At 44.3% G+C, this 20,479-nt stretch overlaps 1 protein-coding gene across 8 annotated transcripts in view; it reads left to right on the top strand.

The window, feature by feature from the left end:
* The window catches only part of LOC123483320 (H(+)/Cl(-) exchange transporter 3-like), a 47,384-nt gene extending 31,530 nt beyond the window's left edge, over nucleotides 1-15,854 (top strand). For 5 of the 8 annotated variants that reach the window (XM_045213116.1, XM_045213111.1, XM_045213112.1 and 2 more), the window contains 13 exons: nucleotides 94-254; nucleotides 1,794-1,893; nucleotides 2,050-2,237; nucleotides 3,332-3,454; nucleotides 3,717-3,923; nucleotides 5,084-5,164; nucleotides 5,461-6,009; nucleotides 6,906-7,092; nucleotides 7,374-7,591; nucleotides 7,893-8,073; nucleotides 8,314-8,530; nucleotides 11,785-11,860; nucleotides 14,474-15,854. In XM_045213116.1, the coding sequence (XP_045069051.1) occupies nucleotides 108-254; nucleotides 1,794-1,893; nucleotides 2,050-2,237; nucleotides 3,332-3,454; nucleotides 3,717-3,923; nucleotides 5,084-5,164; nucleotides 5,461-6,009; nucleotides 6,906-7,092; nucleotides 7,374-7,591; nucleotides 7,893-8,073; nucleotides 8,314-8,530; nucleotides 11,785-11,860; nucleotides 14,474-14,647 (2,448 nt within the window). In that variant the 5' untranslated portion in view covers nucleotides 94-107 and the 3' untranslated portion in view covers nucleotides 14,648-15,854. Of the gene's footprint in view, nucleotides 1-93; nucleotides 255-1,793; nucleotides 1,894-2,049; nucleotides 2,238-3,331; nucleotides 3,455-3,716; nucleotides 3,924-5,083; nucleotides 5,165-5,460; nucleotides 6,010-6,905; nucleotides 7,093-7,373; nucleotides 7,592-7,892; nucleotides 8,074-8,313; nucleotides 8,531-11,784; nucleotides 11,861-12,792; nucleotides 12,852-14,473 lie in introns of all 8 variants that reach the window. The other 3 variants (XM_045213114.1, XM_045213118.1, XM_045213115.1) reach the window with 2 other exon arrangements.
* Nucleotides 15,855-20,479: the final 4,625 nt, after the last annotated feature.

Below are 20,479 nucleotides of genomic sequence, written 5' to 3'. Positions count from 1 at the left end.
CAGCATTTGTCCCATCCAGACTTCTAGCACGCTGTCAAGGAACTAGTATGCCATTGCCTGGTCTCTCACAAACTCTCTCTCTCTCACCTGTAGGATCTAACTACGTCATGTCTAACGGGGGCGGGGTGATGAGCGGCACCACCCACCTGCTGGACTTCCTGGAGGAGCCCATCCCGGGGGTCGGCACCTACGATGACTTCCATACCATCGACTGGGTCCGGGAGAAGTGCAAGGACCGCGAACGCCACCGCAAGGTGAGGACGCGTTCACATTTTACATTTAGAAACTAATTTAAGAAAATAATAGCTGCACACTAGATAGATAGTTAGATTTGAGTAATTTAACAGACTTACAATCAGTGTATTTGGCTAGGGTAGGTAAAATAACCACAAGGGTGTCCCCCAGGGCTATGTGCTGGGCCCCATAATCTAGATTCTACATCCTACTCACAACACAGCAGTAACTTCTAACCCTATTATCACGCTTTTGTGCTGTACAGTGTAATTTTGTGTCTGAACAGATGTCTTATGTGTAGTTGTTGTCTTGTGGTAGTGGGATGAGTGGGGGGAGAGGGAACTATTCTCCACAGTGTCTGCCACAGGTCAGGGCTCATGTTTGTTGTTGTGTTGTGAAAGAAATTGTAACTCAAGTAACTCAAAAAATGCTACTCACAGTTTGCTGCACCCACAAAGCAAATATTAGACAGCAAGGCTCTTGATCCAGGAGGGGATTCTCCACTGTTACCAAAAAACAGTTCAGCGAAACTTGATTTTGGAAGAAGCTAACCACTTAGCTAGCAAACCAAATGCACAACTGAAGAGCATTTAGCACATTTTAGACAGTTAACTTAATAGTTATAAGACATCTAGCTGGCAAACATTTAGTTGTGAATTCCATACTGTAACTAGATCACCTTGCTGCACAACGGTGAGTGACCTCACAAGGCTCCGTTCTCTCGTCATTGTGTGCTTGTAAACAAACACCACGTGACTGAGGACTACCGGTAAGCTTCATAATGAAAAATGATGTGCCAGGTGAAATGAAGAATGCAATCTTCTTTATCTCCTAATGTATTGCACAAGTTGACTGCAGGTATTTACTTAAAAAGAAAGAAAACTTCAAAATAAATAGTTTCAACGGTATTGAAAAACCATCCCGTGGCTATTTCCAAATACCCCGGTATACGGTATACCGCCCAAGGCTCTACAGTGTCTGCCAGGTGTCATGTCTGTTGTTGTAGTTGGCATGTTGTTGTGGAGGTGTCATGAAAGAAATGGTGCCCTAGACAACAGTGTTCCATCCTCTGCTCTCTGTGGTGGCTCTGTGTGCATGACTTATGAACACCACGAGGAAAACCTTTTTGTCTTTTGTGATATGAATCTGGGTTACATGGTTTCCTAAAGGTTCCATACACTCCCACATTTGAATGTCATTTGAATGTTGTCTGGATTTTTTGATTTTTTTAATCACCTAACAAACAGGAACATGTAACAGTTGCTCTCAATTTGACAAACTGCAGTAGCAGCAGTTCATGGGTGGTTAGGCCACTCATTATGAGTGGTAATAAAATAATATGATCATATTTATATAATCGTTTCTCTAAAAAGGGGGAGAACAGTACATTGTTTAGTACTTTTAACTAGCCGTGACTTTCAGTATTTATGTTAATTGTTTGTGTGTGTGTGTGTGTGTGTGTGTGTGTGTGTGTTTCTAACCCTGCTGTCTCTGTCTCTCTGTGTGTGTGTGTGTGTGTGTGTGTGTGTGTGTGTGTGTGTGTGTGTGTGTGTGTACAGATCAACGCTAAGAAGAAAGATTCTGCGTGGGAGTTCACCAAGAGCCTGTATGATGCCTGGTCTGGATGGCTGGTGGTGACGTTGACAGGACTGGCCTCAGGTAATACACGCACAGTCACCTGAGCTCACCTGTACTAGTAGTCAGAGTATGTAGGCTCGTCATTGACAACGTGTTTGTTGTTCATCTTGTTTTTGATTAGTCACACAGGCTTAAAGTATTGTTTCCTCCTCGTCCTCTTCCTCTTTGTCCAATCAGGTGCCTTGGCGGGTCTGATCGACATCGCTGCTGATTGGCTGAACGACATCAAGGAGGGGGTGTGTCTGAATGCCATGTGGTTCAACCACGAGCAGTGTTGCTGGGGCTCCAACGAGACCACGTTCGCTGAGAGGGACAAGTGTCCTCAGTGGAAAAGCTGGGCGGGGCTTATCCTGGGCCAGGAAGAGGTGAGAGGGATTTTAAAATGTCATGTCAAAATGTAGATTTCCGACCTAACCAGACATCATTTTTTATCGTGAAAAGGCCATAAACAATACCTAGTAATGATTATACTGCCAGAAAGATTAAAATCTCTGGTATAAATAGTTATAAATTGCTGAGGCGTAGTCACTTTTGAGGATACCGCCAGGGGAGTTCGATCCTTTGTCTGGATAGGCCAGAAAATCTAGCGCTCCCTATGCAAATGAGGTGTCACATTTCACATACTGCATCTCAGACGAGAGCGGAGAACGGCATGCGAAGCACAACAAATGATGTTGCTACGTTCACAGAGCGCTTTGTAAAAAAAAATTGGTTCGGAACTGGTCCAGAACCGCTCAGTCCCGTAAATAGGGGACTTAACGTTTAAGAGGTTTTAAGTCACATATGTGTTACAGGTGTTATAAGGTGTTATAAGGTGTTATAAGGTGTTATAAGCTAGTAGTTTCCATTGCTGAGATGGAAGAGCTTGGGTGAGCTAATACTTCTGTGGTCCATCAGTAGTTCACCACTTTTTTCCATGACCTTTTCACTCAGAATAGTCAAAACTGTCTCAATGTAGTAACGTTAAAAGGATTGTTGGGATTTTGATGCTAACTGTACCCAAAACATTTCCCTTTTTGTGCTAAGCTAGTTAGCATTTGCTTACGAAACGACCTTTAACTTCCTTCATGCTGGATGCAGATAGATAAAAAAAATGGTATCCATGAGTTCATCTGACTCTGGGGAAGTAGATAATTGCCAAAATCCTGAACTATCCCTTTAATGGCAGTTTGTGTGTAAACATGCTCCTCCTCCTCTCTCTCTCTCCTCCTCTTCCTCCTCCTCTTTCTCTCTTCCTCTTCCTCCTCCTCGCTCTCTCCTCCTCCTCGCTCTCTCCTCCTCTTCCTCCTCCTCTCTCCTATTCCTCCTCCTCCTCTCTCTCCTCTTCTTCCTCCTCTCTCTCCTCTTCCTCCTCCTCCCTCTCCTCCTCTTCCACCTCCTATCTCCTCTTCCTCTCTCTCCTCTCCTCCTCCTCCTCTCTCTCCTCCTCCTCCTCCTATCTCTCCTCCTCTTCTCCCAGGGTCCTGGTTCCTACATCATGAACTACTTCATGTACATCTACTGGGCTTTGTCCTTTGCCTTGCTGGCTGTGTTACTGGTCAAGGTGTTCGCCCCCTACGCCTGTGGCTCAGGCATACCTGAGGTAAGACCACACACATGCATGGATGCAAGCGCACACACACACAAACTATGTATTGTAATTCAGGTGGGATCTGTACCTGCTGTTTAGGAAAAATCCATTTTGAGGTGAGGTTGTCTGCTCTAGTCTAGCACTAGAAATCTCAATTTGTAGTTGCTGTGGCAACAGGAGAACAAGCGAGATGGGGCTGAGCACTGGGGACCAGTTTGAGTTTTTATTTCTTCGAAATTCTTTACCTTATTTCCCCCATCTCTCTGTCTCCCAGATAAAGACCATCCTGAGTGGGTTCATCATCCGGGGTTACCTGGGGAAGTGGACCCTGCTGATCAAGACGGTGACCCTGGTGCTGGCTGTAGCGTCTGGGCTGAGCCTGGGGAAAGAGGGACCCCTGGTCCACGTGGCCTGCTGCTGTGGAAACATCTTCTCATACCTCTTCCCCAAGTACAGCAAGAACGAGGCCAAGAAGAGAGAGGTATGTATGATCTATGATCTACTGTTCTATTAGGTGTGGTCAAATACAATATAACTTTATTGTCCAAGTACAGCAGGAATGAGGCCAAGAAGAGGGAGTGTATGGTTTGGTGTATGTATCCATTGTATTACATTACAAAGTTTAGAGTTTTGTTATAAGACATTCTCCTGATGACCTTTTCTGTTGCATGATTTAAGACTGTGCTTTGGGTAAATTGCTGTCAGTGTTTCAGCTGACTCTGCCTGTGTTTTGGGTATATTCCTGTCAGTGTTTCAGCTGACTCTGCCTGTGTTTTGGGTAAATTCCTGTCAGTGTTTCAGCTGACTCGGCCTGTGTTTTGGGTATATTCCTGTCAGTGTTTCAGCTGACTCGGCCTGTGTTTTGGGTAAATTCCTGTCAGTGTTTCAGCTGACTTGGCCTGTGTTTTGGGTAAATTCCTGTCAGTGTTTCAGCTGACTCTGCCTGTGTTTTGGGTAAATTGCTGTCAGTGTTTCAGCTGACTTGGCCTGTGTTTTGGGGATATTCCTGTCAGTGTTACAGCTGACTCTGCCTGTGTTTTGGGTAAATTCCTGTCAGTGTTTCAGCTGACTCGGCCTGTGTTTTGGGTAAATTCCTGTCATTGTTTCAGCTGACTCTGCCTGTGTTTTGGGTAAATTGCTGTCAGTGTTTCAGCTGACTGCCTGTGTTTTGGGTAAATTCCTGTCAGTGTTTCAGCTGACTCTGCCTGTGTTTTGGGTAAATTCCTGTCAGTGTTTCAGCTGACTCTGCCTGTGTTTTGGATAAATTCCTGTCAGTGTTTCAGCTGACTCGGCCTGTGTTTTGGGTAAATTCCTGTCATTGTTTCAGCTGACTCTGCCTGTGTTTTGGGTAAATTGCTGTCAGTGTTTCAGCTGACTTGGCCTGTGTTTTGGGGATATTCCTGTCAGTGTTACAGCTGACTCTGCCTGTGTTTTGGGTAAATTCCTGTCAGTGTTTCAGCTGACTCGGCCTGTGTTTTGGGTAAATTCCTGTCATTGTTTCAGCTGACTCTGCCTGTGTTTTGGGTAAATTGCTGTCAGTGTTTCAGCTGACTGCCTGTGTTTTGGGTAAATTCCTGTCAGTGTTTCAGCTGACTTGGCCTGTGTTTTTGTATTAGTCTTTTTTATATGTTTTCTCTGCAGGTCCTATCTGCAGCGTCAGCGGCTGGGGTGTCTGTGGCTTTTGGTGCTCCCATAGGAGGAGTACTCTTCAGCTTGGAGGAGGTACGTTGTATGTATGTGTGTGTGTTTGTTTCTATGAGTGTGTCCGTATAAATAAACACATCACACACACACACTATAGCCTTGTTTCCTTGCACCCCTACCGTGCTTCTACATCTGCATTGCTTGCTCTCTGGGGTTTTAGGCTGGGTTTCTGTATAAGCACTTTGTGACAAATGTAAAAAGGGCTTAATAATTACATTTGATTGATTGATCTGTGCATGTGTGTCTCTGTATGAGTTAATGCATCACACTATAATTTTCTCTTCACCTGTCTCTCTGCATCTCTCTCTCCCTAGGTGAGCTACTACTTCCCTCTGAAGACCCTGTGGAGGTCCTTCTTCGCTGCGTTGGTGGCAGCCTTCGTCCTCCGCTCCATCAACCCGTTTGGCAACAGCCGTCTGGTCCTGTTCTACGTGGAGTACCACACCCCCTGGTACCTGTTTGAGCTTATCCCCTTCATCCTGCTGGGGGTGTTTGGGGGTCTCTGGGGGGCCTTCTTCATCAAGGCCAACATCGCCTGGTGTCGGAGGAGGAAGTCCACCCGCTTTGGGAAATACCCCGTCCTGGAGGTCATCTTCGTGGCGGCCATTACCGCCGTGGTGGCGTTCCCCAACCCGTACACGCGGCAGAACACCAGCGAGCTAATTAAGGAGTTGTTCACTGACTGCGGGCCGCTGGAGTCGTCCCAGCTTTGCCAGTACAGGAGCCATATGAATGGGAGTAAGGCGTTTGTGGATGCGTCACCTAACAAGCCGGCGGGATCCGGGGTGTACACCGCTATGTGGCAGCTGTGCCTGGCACTCGTCTTCAAGATCATCATGACCATATTCACCTTCGGACTCAAGGTGAGGCAGGGCAGGTTGGGTACTGTCGTCTAGTTAATGTAGCCCGGCAGTTAAAGGGGAAGTTCATCCAAAAACACTTCTGGGCCCTTTATAACTACTATTGCCTGGTTATTTGTCAGTACCCCAGACAGCTTTTAGGTCCATTGCTTGATAATTTAGACGTAGGTAATAAGCTGATTCTACCCCCGCCTTCCCCATAGAAACCCCATGCAACGTCAAAGTCCATCATAAATACCTCCTAAAGCCTCCCGAGTGGCACAGCGGTCTAAGGCACTGCAGTGCTTGAGGCGTCACTAGAGATCCGGGTTTGTACGGTGTATCCCCCGACACATTGGTGTGGCTGGCTTCCGGGTTAAGGGGGCACTGTGTCAAGAAGCAGCGCGACTTGGCAGGGTCGTGTTTCAGAGGATGCATGGCTCTCGACCTTGGGGATAAAAAGTACAAAATAAATAAATAAAAATACCTCCTAAACACACTGCTCTGGCCTCCCAATAGTCCTTGTAATTACTTTCTCTGCACAATTTTTCAGCTAACTTATTTCAGTAGGTACATTTTTACCAATAAATGTAATATCGAGAAATTCAGCATTTTGATTTAAAAATACAGAAATCTAAATACTCAAACAATGGACCTAAAAACAGTCTGGGGTACTGATAAACAGCCAGGCAAGTGTTATAAAGGGCCCAGAAGTGTTTTTGGGTGAACTTCCCCTTTAATGTGATTGTATTGGGTATGCATGTCTCTTAGATTGTGGTCTAATCCAAATCTTAGATTGCAGTCTAGACTTTAAGTAATGCTGATCAGGGTTAGAATTGAGAAATATTGAGAAAAATCAGAATTAGAATTTCAGTTAAGGATAGTTTTTTGTGGTTCTAAGTTGTGGTTCCTGTCCCCAGGTTCCGGCGGGCCTGTTCATCCCCAGTATGGCCATCGGGGCGATCGCCGGGCGGATTGTTGGCATCGCTGTGGAGCAGCTGGCGTACTACCACCACGACTGGTTAGTGTTCAGGGAGTGGTGCGAGGTAGGCACCGACTGCATCACCCCAGGACTCTACGCCATGGTGGGGGCTGCCGCATGTCTGGGTGAGTTACACTGACTGGCTGTGGGTCTGTAATGTTATGGTCATGTCTGTTACTCCTACTCAGTGTTCGTTCCCCATTCTTGTGATACATTGTTATATAGACTGTGTTTGACAATGGATCACAGAAACACGGAGCTGTGTAAAATGTTATCTATCCTGTTGGATGGCTTTGGTCCTCTCCCATTCAACTCTTCCTCTTGTCTGCAGGTTCTCACTTCTCAGTCAACTTACTTGGTAAAATAAAAGGGCAATCATTTATTTATTTATTTATTTTTGTTCCAGGTGGTGTGACGAGGATGACCGTGTCTCTCGTGGTCATTGTGTTTGAGCTGACTGGCGGTCTGGAATACATTGTACCCCTCATGGCGGCCGTCATGACCAGCAAGTGGGTGGGCGACGCCTTTGGGCGCGAGGGCATCTACGAGTCACACATCCGCCTCAACGGGTATCCTTTCCTGGACGCCAAGTCGGAGTTCACACATACCACGCTGGCGCGGGAGGTGTGTCAAAATCAAATGTTATTCGTCACGTACACAGTTTACAGCATGTATAAAAGGTGCAGTGAAATGCTTGCATGCTAGCTCCATCAACATATAATCAATATCAATAAGTGTGTGTGTGTGTGTGTGTGTGTGTGTTAGGAACAAATATTTATTATGGACAGATACAATTAAAACATTGGCACACTGAATCATTAACAGTTAGATGCAGCACCATTGATATCAATGCATGATTAAGTGGAAAGTTGACTTAAAGCGTCAGTTAGGTTTCAGCTCTAAACCACTTCCTGTGTGACTTCAGGTGATGCGGCCGCGGCGTAGTGATCCGCCGTTAGCGGTGCTGACGCAGGACGACCTGACGGTGGAGGAACTCCAGGGGATCATCAACGAGACCAGCTACAACGGCTTCCCTGTCATTGTCTCCAAGGAGTCTCAGAGACTCGTGGGCTTCGCCCTGCGCAGGGACATTACCATCGCTATAGGTGAGGAGAAACTGAGACGGCAGGGTGTGGAGGGCGCTCAGACCTGGGTTAAAAACTTCAAATGTTTTTTTTAAATTTTATATACTTTAGCTGCACTTGATTTAGCTTGCTTGGCTAGCGCGATGGAACCAATGGAATAATCTCAAAAGTGCAAACCTCGCCCGTCTGGCACTCCTTAGACGCTAATCTTTCTCCTTCCATCTCCCCCTCTCTTCCCTTTTTACCTCCCCCCTTTCACAGATAATGCGCGGCGAAAGCAGGAGGGTATCCTGCTGACCTCGCGGGTCTACTTCACACAGCACGCCCCCACCCTGCCCGCCGACAGCCCGCGGCCCCTCAAGCTGCGCTCCATCCTGGACATGAGCCCCTTCACCGTCACCGACCACACGCCCATGGAGATCGTGGTGGACATCTTCCGCAAGATGGGCCTCCGCCAGTGTCTGGTGACGCACAACGGGTGAGAGGAAGGGGCTGGGGGGAGAGCGGGAAAAGGGTAGGGTGGCATGTGAAGAGGGCAGGGGGGAGGTGAGGAGGGGAGAGGGGGTGATTAAAAGTGATCTTGGATGAGAACGATGGGGAGGGAATCACAGTCTCAAAATGGGGGGATGTGTTTTGGAAGGGTGGGGGTGAAAGAAGAGGAGGATGGAGGAAGAGAAGGAAGGAACACTGGGAGGAAAGAGTCTTCCTCAGTCCTCCTAACCTCAGGCCTCAATGTTCTCAGCTTGAACTAACAAACACCTCAACAGGCAACAGACAGAGTTCCCCTAACAAACCCAACACACACTCTCAAGTTTTGTTCCAATGAACACACTACTACTTAGAATGAAGCAGTGTATTTATTGGACATCATCTACTCTAAGTGCTATGCTAGTGTGGATATTGGGACATAGTAGCATCTCCTCACACCCTAACGAAAAAAGATTGCAGGTAGAGTGAAGTATTGCGGTTTATGCTGCAAAAACTGCGTCCAAATGTTTTTTTTTTACTGCAGTAATTTTGCAGTGTGATGACAGTTATTCTGTTATTACTCCATCCAAAATACCACAGTCGACTGCAGTTACTTCCCTTTTACTGCAGTTTCAAAACTGCAATCTTTTTTTGTAAGGGATAGAGTGATGCATGGACACTGGGACTCGAAACCCTGGGGTTATAAGCCAATATAACCTTGTAGGCTGCATGACTTCTCAGCTAAATGCTAGCTGCGCTACGCTCACCAATATAACTACTGTGATACCGCTTTAGCAAATAGTTGGATAGTTTGATCGTTTTATCCAGTTTCCTCTGGATAAAATATTTGAGAGACTCGTGATGTGTTTAGAAGTTGGTTTAGAAGTAAATTACTGTGGATGAGCTCACTGGTTGAATATGACACTTCAGAGACACCTGGTGGTTAAAACAAGGACAGATGGTGTATAATTGGATAAACCCTTGCTCTGTGCGTTGTAACTAAGTAAAAATACTTTAAAGTACTACTTAAGTAGTTTTTTGGGGTATCTGTACTTTATACTATTTATATTTTGGATAACTTTTACTTTTACTCCACTAAATTCCTAAAGACAGGGTTCGTATGGTCATGAAAATCCTGAAAAAGTCATGGAATTTTTAAATGGTGTTTTCGAGGCCTCAATGTTTTGGAAAATTATCAAATCCGAAAAGTCATGGAAATGAATGTAATCATTTCTGTTAATGTCATTTGTTTAGGCACAGTTTTTAAATATTTTATCAATCAAATAAAAATCAACAGTGATTTTACCCACGCACCGCTACTGCTTGCGAGGAAGGCCATACAAAGTTAATTCATTTAAACGATACATACAAAGTTGATTCATTCATTTAAACACGGAACAAACAATTCACTTTGCTATTGTATTAGTTGGGATTTGGTTCAATGCGATGAATCGAATGTGAATCAAAATAATAATTTGTGAATCGCAAACAGTAATTTTATAAAAAAAATATTATATGTAGCCTTCCTTGTGGGCTTGCTTCAGCTGAATAAAAATATTTGTAGCCTACCATAGCCATTTGATATTTTATATATTAAATGAGTGAATTATTTCAAAAGGCATAAAACGTATTTGGTTGCAATGTTATACATCAAGGGTGGACAACCATCCTCCAGGAGAGCTAATGGTGTGCAGGCTTTTATTCCAGTCCCCCTCTAACAAACCACATTTTAGAAATGAGCTGCTCAACCGGACCTTGATAAACTGTCTCTGATGTGTTTGAGCAGGGCTTGATCAAAAGCCTGCACAGCCAGTAGCTCTCCAGACTGAGGGTTGACCACGTGTGTTTTATACCGTTGCCTAACAGGGATTCTACTTTGTGCCTTGTACAATGACAGTAGATGGTACATAGGATCAGAGAGCAGCCTCCCAGTGTCAATACCACATTACGCATACTTTGTTTCTACATACATGGAGATGCCGCTAACGGTGGTCATGGAAATTTGGTTAAAAGTCATGGAGAAGTCATGCAAAAGTCATGAAATTCCCTCTGTCAAAATGTGTATGAACCCTGTAAATAGAATATGTATACTTTTTACTCCCATTCATTTTCCGTGACACCCAAAAGTACTCGTTACATTTCGAATGCTCAGGCAGCATTCGAAATATGGTCCAATTCTCACACCTATCATTATAACGCGTTGTCATCCCTACTGCCTCTGATCTGGCGGACTCACTAAACACAAATATTGCGTTTGTAAATTATGAGTTTTGGAGTGTTCCCCTGGCTGGCCGCAAAATTATTATTATTATCTTTTAAATCATGCTATCTGGTTTGCTTAATGTAAGGAATTTGATGTATAGCATTTACTTTTACTCAAGTATGACAATTTAGTACTTTTTCCACCACTGCTCGGCAGTCATAGTGTAAATATATGTTTAAAGATGCCTGTTTAGACGCCTAGTCAGGAGAGGAGAGCACTGAGAGTGAATGAGAATACAGATGGCAGCAGTCCTTTGTTTTGATACATGTTCATTTTTTATCGTTTTGTTGTGATTTTATCCTTTTCTATTGTTTTGGTCTCAATTCATTCATCATTCAATATCAATACATATAATAGTGAAAGCATCAGACATAGAGTACCAGTGAAAAGTTTGGACACACCTACTCTTTCAAGGGTTTTTCTTTATTTTTACTATTTTCTACATTGTAGAATAATAGTGAAGACATCCAAACTATGAAATAACACATATGGAATCAGAAAAGTGTTAAACAAATCAAAATATATTTTAGATTCTTCAAAGTAGCCACCCTTTGCCTTGATGACAGCTTTGCACACTACTTTATCGAATTCTAGGTTATTTGCCTACAACACTTGAGTCCATACTACTCACAAGATTAGATTCCATTACAAATCAACAAGGAAGTTATTGAAACCGACACAAAGATGAATGATATGCACAGATAACATTAGTTGGCATCCAACTGACATGCACTTATACACACTCACCATCAGTAGAAGTGGTATATTTATGGACAAGTAAAATATGTTGTTAATTGAGCTTTTTTAAAAAAAGCAATACTATTAGAATGTTAGGTAGGTTGTGTTATGATTTTTCACTTTATGTTATGTCATATTAAGTTGGTTATATACGTTTATTTTTTTAGTGTACTATGCTTTGTGCTGCTGTCTCTCTCTCTCTCTCTCTGTGTGGTGTGTGTGTGACGGGCAGTCTCCTGAGTAACAGGTGTGTGTTTGTACAGGATTGTATTGGGCATCATCACTAAGAAGAATATATTAGCGCATCTGGAGGAGCTCAAGGAACACACGGAGCCCCTGGTGACTAGCCCTTCCCCTCCCATTCCACTGACCCCTCCCCCTCTCCCATTTCCACCTCTTAGGCCCCGCCTCCTAGGAGTGACGCATGAAACTGTAACTGACAGTTCCCGTTTCCAATAGCAACCCACTCATCTTACTGTGTCTTATTTTCAACTCACTCATGAATGCACAATTTTTTTTGAGGGAGGGGGTGTATGCATCCACTTTCTCCTCTCCGGATACCTATTGTGTCACACTATCACTGATCTCCCTATTCATTCACTACTAGTCATTGACAACAGTTAGTAAGATTACTATTTTTTTAAAGATCTACTCTAGATGAGTGTTATTATGGGTCCTGTAATGTTGGGCTTTGATGGGAACTGTCATTTGAAGCTTGATTAGTTAGATATCCGTAATTTAGTATTGCTCCACAGCCATTCCCATCAACAACATCCTACTAGCTATTAGTCCCTTCATCAGTAGTATGGGCTGTTTCATCCACTATAAGAAGTCATTATAGAATATAGATATAAGCATGAATATACAGATTGTATATTGATCTCATTCCCCCTGCCACTGTCCCTATAACTTACGTACAGTCATGTAGCCATGCCTGTGTTTTTAGAGCGTGTGTGTGTGTGTGTGTGTGTCTGTCTGTCTGTCTCACTCGGCACCTAGAAAACCTTCACATACACATTATTACATCATTTCACTCTAAAAGCTCACACAGGCTGCATCCCAATTGGCACCCTATTCCCTATATAGTGTACTACTACTAGTTCAAAAGTAGTGCACTATAAAGGGAATAGGGTGCTATATTGGATGCTGGCACCGCTTTACTTCAATGACTTACTGCTTCTTTATGTATAAAAATCAACCCCTCCCTCTCCCTCTTGCCCCGCCCCCCACCCACTGGGTCGCCGCCGTCCGTCCGTCTGTCGGACCAACAGATCGACGACATCTGACCCGATAACACGTAGCGCTTCCGGCGTCGCCTTTACCGAATTTGGCGAGTAACCGGCTGCTACGTGGGAGCGGACCGTTGGTTGATGTGTTTTTTCTGGGAGGGGGAGTTTTAGCATCTAGTGTCCCTCCCGCCCTGCCGTAGACTTAATAGAACCCTCCTCCTGTAGTGAGAGAGAAAACTCCCTCTATGGTGGTGTGGTGATATAATGATGGTAGTAGTAGTGTGTGTGTTGGTAGATAATGCCTACAGTAGCAGTAACGAGCTAAGCCAAGCAACCCCCACCCTGATCCTAAACCGTACCCACCTCTCCTTCACCCCCCTCTCACCTGACCTCAACCCCCCTGCCTCATCCGGTGCCTCCCACCTCAACCCCCCATTCCTGGTCTGTGTGGCGTTTCATGCCTCCTGTTTCTGTAGCACTAACACCTCCCTCCACTTCCTACAGTACTGAATCTATAGATCTATCCTGTACTGTAGCTATGACAGACAGTCATACAGCCTCTCCTCCTCTCACTGCTCTCTCTCAGCTCAACTCTACACTCACCGTCTGTCTCACTCTCTCCAATGTCTCGAGATGTCTCACTAAATCTCGAACGTTTTCGTCATAGCTAAATTCAAGAGCACAAGTCATAACAAAAAGTAAATTCTAGGAACAAATGTTGTCCTGTTGACATCTAATTGTTATCCAGCTGCACACTCTTACAACGTTGTAATTGACACTTTCTGTGTTAGCAGAACTCATTACATTTCAACCAATTGTGACCTGGCTCTGGGAAGAAGGGAGTATCTGTAAAGAAGCCTGTAGCGATGACCCTCAAAGTATTTTAGATAAAGGTGCTCTTGAATTAGCCAGAATTCTTGACTGAGCGTTCCAGAATGTTTATCTCGGACAACGTGAAGGGTTGGTTGGTTGGTAAGGCAGAAGTGTTCTGCCTTGCTCTTCCTATAGTGTTCATCTCACCTGCTCTTCCTGTAGGTGTTCAGTACATCTCCTCCTCAGGCTTCCAACGAGAATCACTCACTCACCATTCTCCCCTGGTCCCTCCTCTCTTCCTTCTGTCCTTCCTCGGCACCAGTGGGACTTATGTTTTTGTTGGCCTGGCTGCATTGACGGTTACAGTCGGCTGAGTGGTTGAAGTATTACTGCGTTCCCTGTATCACCTTGGGCTAAAATACAGATACACTGTGGTAGTAACGGTGCATTACTTCTCTTGACTGTAGATTGTATCACTGTTTTGTCATTGTTATTTGTGAGATCTGATCATTAAGCCCCAGAATAATATAAACCATCTGATCATTAAGCCCCAGAATAATATAAACCATCTGATCATTAAGCATCAGACCCCAAAATAATTAGTTTCCTCTGACATTAAACACATTTCCATAATTTAGTCAGTTGGTTAACAGAGCCCATTATTTTGGTTATTGGTGTGTTATCATTCTCTGTTGATTGATTCCACTATCTTGAATCCCGGCCAAAACCACCACCGACTGACCGACTGCACGAGCCAACAAAAACTTGTAATTCTCTCCCACACCAACCAGACTGTGCTCCCTGCCTGCTCCTCCGTGAATAATCTCTTCTCTCCTCTCTCTCTCTCTCTCTCTCTCTCTCTCTCTCTCTCTCTCTCTCTCTCTCTCTCTCTCTCTCTCTCTCTCTCCAGGCGTCTCCTTGGTATTATCACAAAAAAAGATATCCTTCGTCATATGGCCCAGATGACCAACCAAGACCCCGACAACATAATGTTCAACTAGTCACCTCCTTCCCAGGTCGTCACGACGAGGAGAGCGAGGAGGAGGTGGTGCACCTACTGGAGGGTCAAGGCTCCTTTCTATGACACACAGCCCCCGACCCCCAAACCTCCCACCCCATGGAACCCTGTCCTTAACCAGACTGACTGATCCCCACAGAACCCTCTAGTGGCCCCAGGATGGAAGAGACAGACAGACAGACTAAAGAGACATGAAATGGCTGTTTTGAAGGATGTTCCGTCCCCATAGTCTTAGCTACTACGGACTGGGACATATATACCCAAGGAACACACACATACACACACCTCCACTCACATACACTCAGACACACACATACAGGAGCTCACACTCACTCATACAAACACAGATTCCACACAAGAGCAAGCTCGCGCACACTAGCCCAATTGCACCTCACACACACACACACACACACACTCTTCATGCTCCTCTACCCTTGTCCTCTTCCTATTGGTTTATGCTAGCGGACATTGCTGTGATCCTGATGCCTAGCTGCCAGGGTGAGAGGTCAGAATGATCCGCGAGGAGGGACCTTCAGACACCTCGACTGCTGATTGGCTGTCTGCCATGTCTGTCAGTTGCCCTGCCAGGCTCTGCCCCCACTGTGTCCCTCCCTCACACCCCGTCCATCCTCGAAATAATTGTTTACCTGTGAACTGTGTGTGAGAGAGCAATAAAGAGTGCTTATGTGTGTGTCACGAGCACCTCGACATTCCATTCAGGTTGTCATAATAACCCGAGACAGCACACTCTCCCACCCCCCTAAAGACAACCGCTGTCTAATATTAGACTGGGCCTCGACCCAAGGGAGATTGCTTTAATGTGTGTGTGAGGAGAGAGAGCTAGAGGGTAGTGAAGGGTACAAGCAGGATGTACTGTAGTAGTTAGTTAATGACTGACTGTATGGATGTGTGTTGTAGTTAAAGATCTATGTGAAAACAGATAGTCATCGGTTACATTCTCCCTGTTGAAGTAAAGAACTGTGTGAGTGTCCAATGAGGATAGAGACCTAGAGACCATCCCACAGTGAAGGTGGGCAGTTTGTATAAATAAATAAATGAAGGTTGAGTTATTCTGTTTACTCTTAACTGGAGATAACTTTTTCATTTTTTTTTTGTACTATTGCTACTACTTTTAGTATTGATATCTACATAATCAAGTAACTTTTTACGGCTTGTAACGAGACAAAGTCAAGACTGGAAAACTGCACTCTTTTCTTTCCAAGTGAACAAAATAAATGATGATGATGATGTCGATGGTAATACTGCACAGTAACCATGTCTTAAAGATTTTACTTTGCTTAATTAAGCTCTCATGGTGTGTGAAACATGTATCTTGTATTTTTGACAGGAGCTTAATCTTTTATTGCATAGCTCCTCTGCCCAGTCGTCAACAAGAACAATTCAACATCAAATCTTCTTCGCATGTCAGTTAAAACCAATATAAAACATTTTAAATCTACTCCCATCACTCCATGGTTGCGTCCCAAATGGCACCCTATTCCCTATATAGTGCACTACACTTGAACATGGCCCATAGGGCTCTGGTCATAAGTACTGCACTATACACTGTGTACAACACATTAGGAACACCTTAATATTGAGTTGCACCCCCTTTTGCCTTTATAACAACCTCAATTCGTCGGGGCATGGCCTCTACATGGTGTCGAAAGCGTTCCACAGGGATGCTGGCCCATGTTGACACCAATGCTTTCCACAGTTGTGTCAAGTTGGCTGGATGTCCTTTGGGTGGTGGACCATTCTTGACACACACAGGAAACTCAAATCGGTGCGCCTGGCACCTACTACCATATGCCATTCAAAGGCACTTAAAGCTTTTGTCTTTCCCATTCACCCTCTCAAGGCTTAAACATCCTTCTTTAACCTGTCTCCTCCCCTTCAACTACACTGATTTGAAGTGGATTTAACAGGTGTCATCAATAAGGGATCATAGCTTTCATCTGGTCATTCTATATCATGGAAAGAGGTGTTTCTAATGTGTTGTACCCTCAGTGTATAGGGAGCCATTTGTTACACAGACCATATTTAATTCTTAGAAGCATGATTTGAAGGTGCAACACTCAACGTGCCGCAGCACATTTTTGGAGTTCTGCCACCAACTCCTTTAAACTTCAATGAAGTAAATATGTATATTTGACAGTTGTTGAAACGTACAGTACACCAAAGGAAATAATTTTGAACCAGCCACGTGTAAACCTAGACTCATTAAAAATAAAATAGGATCTTATGTCGGATTCACCCTTTAACGTGTGGTCCATCACACAGGAAGCAGTGACCTCACAATGTGTGTGCCAGCCAAAGGAGTCCTCTTTCTCTCTTGCTTCGTTTCCATGACACGATGCATAACTTACCTGCTGAGTAAAGGCTATGGCTTGTATCCAGAATGCACCCTTTTTCCTATATAGTGCACTACTTTTGATCAGGGCCCAAAGGACTCTGGTCAAAAGAAGTGCACTTCATAGGGAATAGGGTGCCATTTGGGACACAATCTAGTGTGTGATGGGCGGAAGGGCAGGTGGTGACTACCACTGCCAGTGTTCTTCGCTCTAGTTTCTTTCTATTGCAGTGTCCTAGGTCATATTCATTAGGGACCAAATGGAAGAAAAAACTGACTGAAACAGAGAGGGACTAGTTGGACCCATTTTACATTGCCAAACGTTTTAAAACGTTTTCCGTTGTGTGCCCTAATGGATACGAGCTGCTCTGTCGGTTGAAGAGCGCATCGTCCCCTGTGGTGTCGTCTAGCACTGTGGTTTTCTTCATAATGATCAATGTTTTTCCTTTATGGTAGTTGTTTAGATGTACATTAGGCATAATTGTATATTGTATGTATGATTACATTGATGGCTTAATTGTACATTTAAAACTAAATATGTAAAGATTAAACATTTTGTTTAATAAAAAATGTTAAAATTGCTATAAAAAAGTGACTGGGTTCTTAACTAATGTTTTAAACATTGAACAAGCATGATTCTGATAGTAGTGAGGTAAAAGGCTGAACATACCTCAGTTACTGTCAGGCCGGTATTCTGCTATACAACTAAAAACGTGTCAAAAGCTTTTTTCAGTGATTGTGATGAATTTGGTGGCACAGTACAACAAAGATCCAGATAATCTCTATGTTCCCAGCAGTACACTAAACTCCACCTATCTAAGCATGATAACACAATCTTCTCACTGGTGTAGAGAGAGAGCGGTTGGGTTCTGTCCCCAACTAAGGAGGGCCTACAGCATCACCTAGATTTTCTGCACAGATTCTGTCAGACCTGGGCCCTGACAGTAAATCTCAGTAAGACAAAAATAATGGTGTTCCAAAAAAGGTCCAGTTTCCAGGACCACAAATACACATTCCATCTAGACACCGTTGCCCTAGAGCACACAAAAAACGATACATACCTCGGCCTAAACATCAGCGCCACAGGTAACTTCCACAGAGCTGTGAACGATCTGAGAGACAAGGCAAGAAGGGCCTTCTGTGCCATCAAAAGGAACATAAAATTTGACATACCAATTAGGATCTGGCTAAAAATACTTCTCAGTTATAGAACCCATTGCCCTTTATGGTTGTGAGGTCTGGGGCCGCTCACCAACCAATAATTCATAAAATGGGACAAACACCAAAATGAGAATTCTTCAAAAATATCCTCAGTGTACAACGTAAAACACCAAATAATGCATGCAGAGCAAAATTTGGCCGATAACCGCTAATTATCCAAATCCAGAAAAGAGCTGTTCAATTCTACAACCACCTGAAAGGAAGCGATTCCCAAACCTTCCATAACAAAGTCATCACATACAGAGAGATGAACCTGGAGAAGAGCCCCCTAAGTAAGCTGGTCCTGGGGCTCTGTTCACAAAAACAAACAGACCCCACAGAGTCCCAGAACAGCAACACAATTAGACCCAACCAAATCATGAGAAAACAAAAAGATAATTACTTGACACATTGGAAAGAATTAACAAAAAAACAGAGCAAACTAGAATGCTATTTGGCCCTAAACAGAGATTACACAGTAGCAGAATACCTGACCACTATGGCTGAACCAAACTTAAGGAAAGCATTGACTATGTACAGACACCGTGAGCATAGCCTTGCTATTGAGAAAGGCCGCCGTAGGCAGACCTGGCTCTCAAGAGAAGACAGGCTATGTGCACATTGCCAAAAAAAATGAGGTGCAAACTGAGCTGCACTTCCTAACCTCCTGCCAAATGTACAACCATATTACAGACACATATTTCCCTCAGGTTACACAGACCCACAAAGAATTAAAAAACAAACCCAATTTGGATAAATTCCCATATCTATTGGGTGAAATACCACAGTGTGTAATCACAGCAGCAAGATCTGTGACCTGTTGCCACAAGATAAGGGCATCCAGTGAAGAACAAACACCATTGTAAATACAACCCATATTTATGTTGATTTATTTTCCCTTCTGTACTTTAACTATTTGCACATAATGACATTTGAAATGTCTATTCTTTTGGCACTTTTGTAAGTGTAATGTTTACTGTTAATTTTTGTTTATTTCACTTTTGTTTATTATCTACTTCACTTGCTTTGGCAATGTTAACATATGTTTCCCATGCCAATAAAGCCCTTAAATTGTATTGAAAACACTGGTGTGGAGAGAGAGAGGGAACACTGGTGTAGAGAGAGAGAGAACACTGGCGTAGAGAGAGAGAGAACACTGGCGTAGAGAGAGAGAGGGAGCATTGGTGTAGAGGGAACACTGGTGTAGAGAGAGAGAGAGAGAGAGAACACTGGTGTAGAGAGAGAGAGAGAGAGAGAGAACACTGGTGTAGAGAGAGAGAGAGGGAACACTGGTGTAGAGAGAGAGAGAGAGAACACTGGTGTAGAGAGAGAGGGAACACTGGTGTAGAGAGAGAGGGAACACTGGTGTAGAGAGAGAGGGAACACTGGTGTAGAGAGAGAGGGAACACTGGTGTAGAGAGAGAGAGAACACTGGCGTAGAGAGAGAGAGGGAGCATTGGTGTAGAGGGAACACTGGTGTAGAGAGAGAGAGAGAACACTGGTGTAGAAAGAGAGAGAACACTGGTATAGAGAGAGAGAACACTGGTGTAGAAAGAGAGGGAACACTGGTGTAGAGAGAGAGGGAACACTGGTGTAGAGAGAGGGAACACTGGTGTAGAGAGAGAGAGAGGGAACACTGGTGTAGAGAGAGAGAGAGGGAACACTGGTGTAGAGAGAGAGAGAGAGAGAACACTGGTGTAGAGAGAGAGAGAGGGAACACTGGTGTAGAGAGAGGGAGAGAGGGAACACTGGTGTAGAGAGAGAGAGAGAGAGAACACTGGTGTAGAGAGAGAGAGAGGGAACACTGGTGTAGAGAGAGGGAGAGAGGGAACACTGGTGTAGCAAGGGAGAACACTGGTGTAGCGAGAGAGAGAGAGAAAGAGAGAGAGGGAACACTGGTGTAGAGAGAGAGGGAACACTGGTATAGAGAGAGAGGGAACACTGGTGTAGAGAGAGAGAGAGGGAACACTGGTGTAGAGAGAGAGAGAGGGAACACTGGTGTAGAGAGAGAGAGGGAACACTGGTGTAGAGAGAGAGAGAGAGGGAACACTGGTGTAGAGAGAGAGAGAGGGAACACTGGTGTAGAGAGAGAGCGAGAGAGACGAGCAAACACTTGGTTAAAGAACAGAAAGAAGGGGGGGACTATGCCACCCAGACTTCCAACACAAACCACTCTTTGTGAAGGCCTCCTTTCCTGTGAGAGTCAGGAGAAGTGCAAAGACAAAGCCTAGAAGTCAGCATCTAATGCCAGTCAGTTTACACTGTCTGCTCGCTCTCACACACACACACACACACCCAAGTCTCCTACTACAGTACAGGGATTGTTCACACTGTCAGTCACTGGC

The sequence above is a fragment of the Coregonus clupeaformis genome, unplaced genomic scaffold (genome assembly GCF_020615455.1).
Source record: "Coregonus clupeaformis isolate EN_2021a unplaced genomic scaffold, ASM2061545v1 scaf0079, whole genome shotgun sequence".
Lineage (NCBI taxonomy): Eukaryota > Metazoa > Chordata > Actinopteri > Salmoniformes > Salmonidae > Coregonus > Coregonus clupeaformis.
Note: the sequence above shows the minus strand (reverse complement) of the source record. Positions and strands in the feature narration are given on the sequence as shown.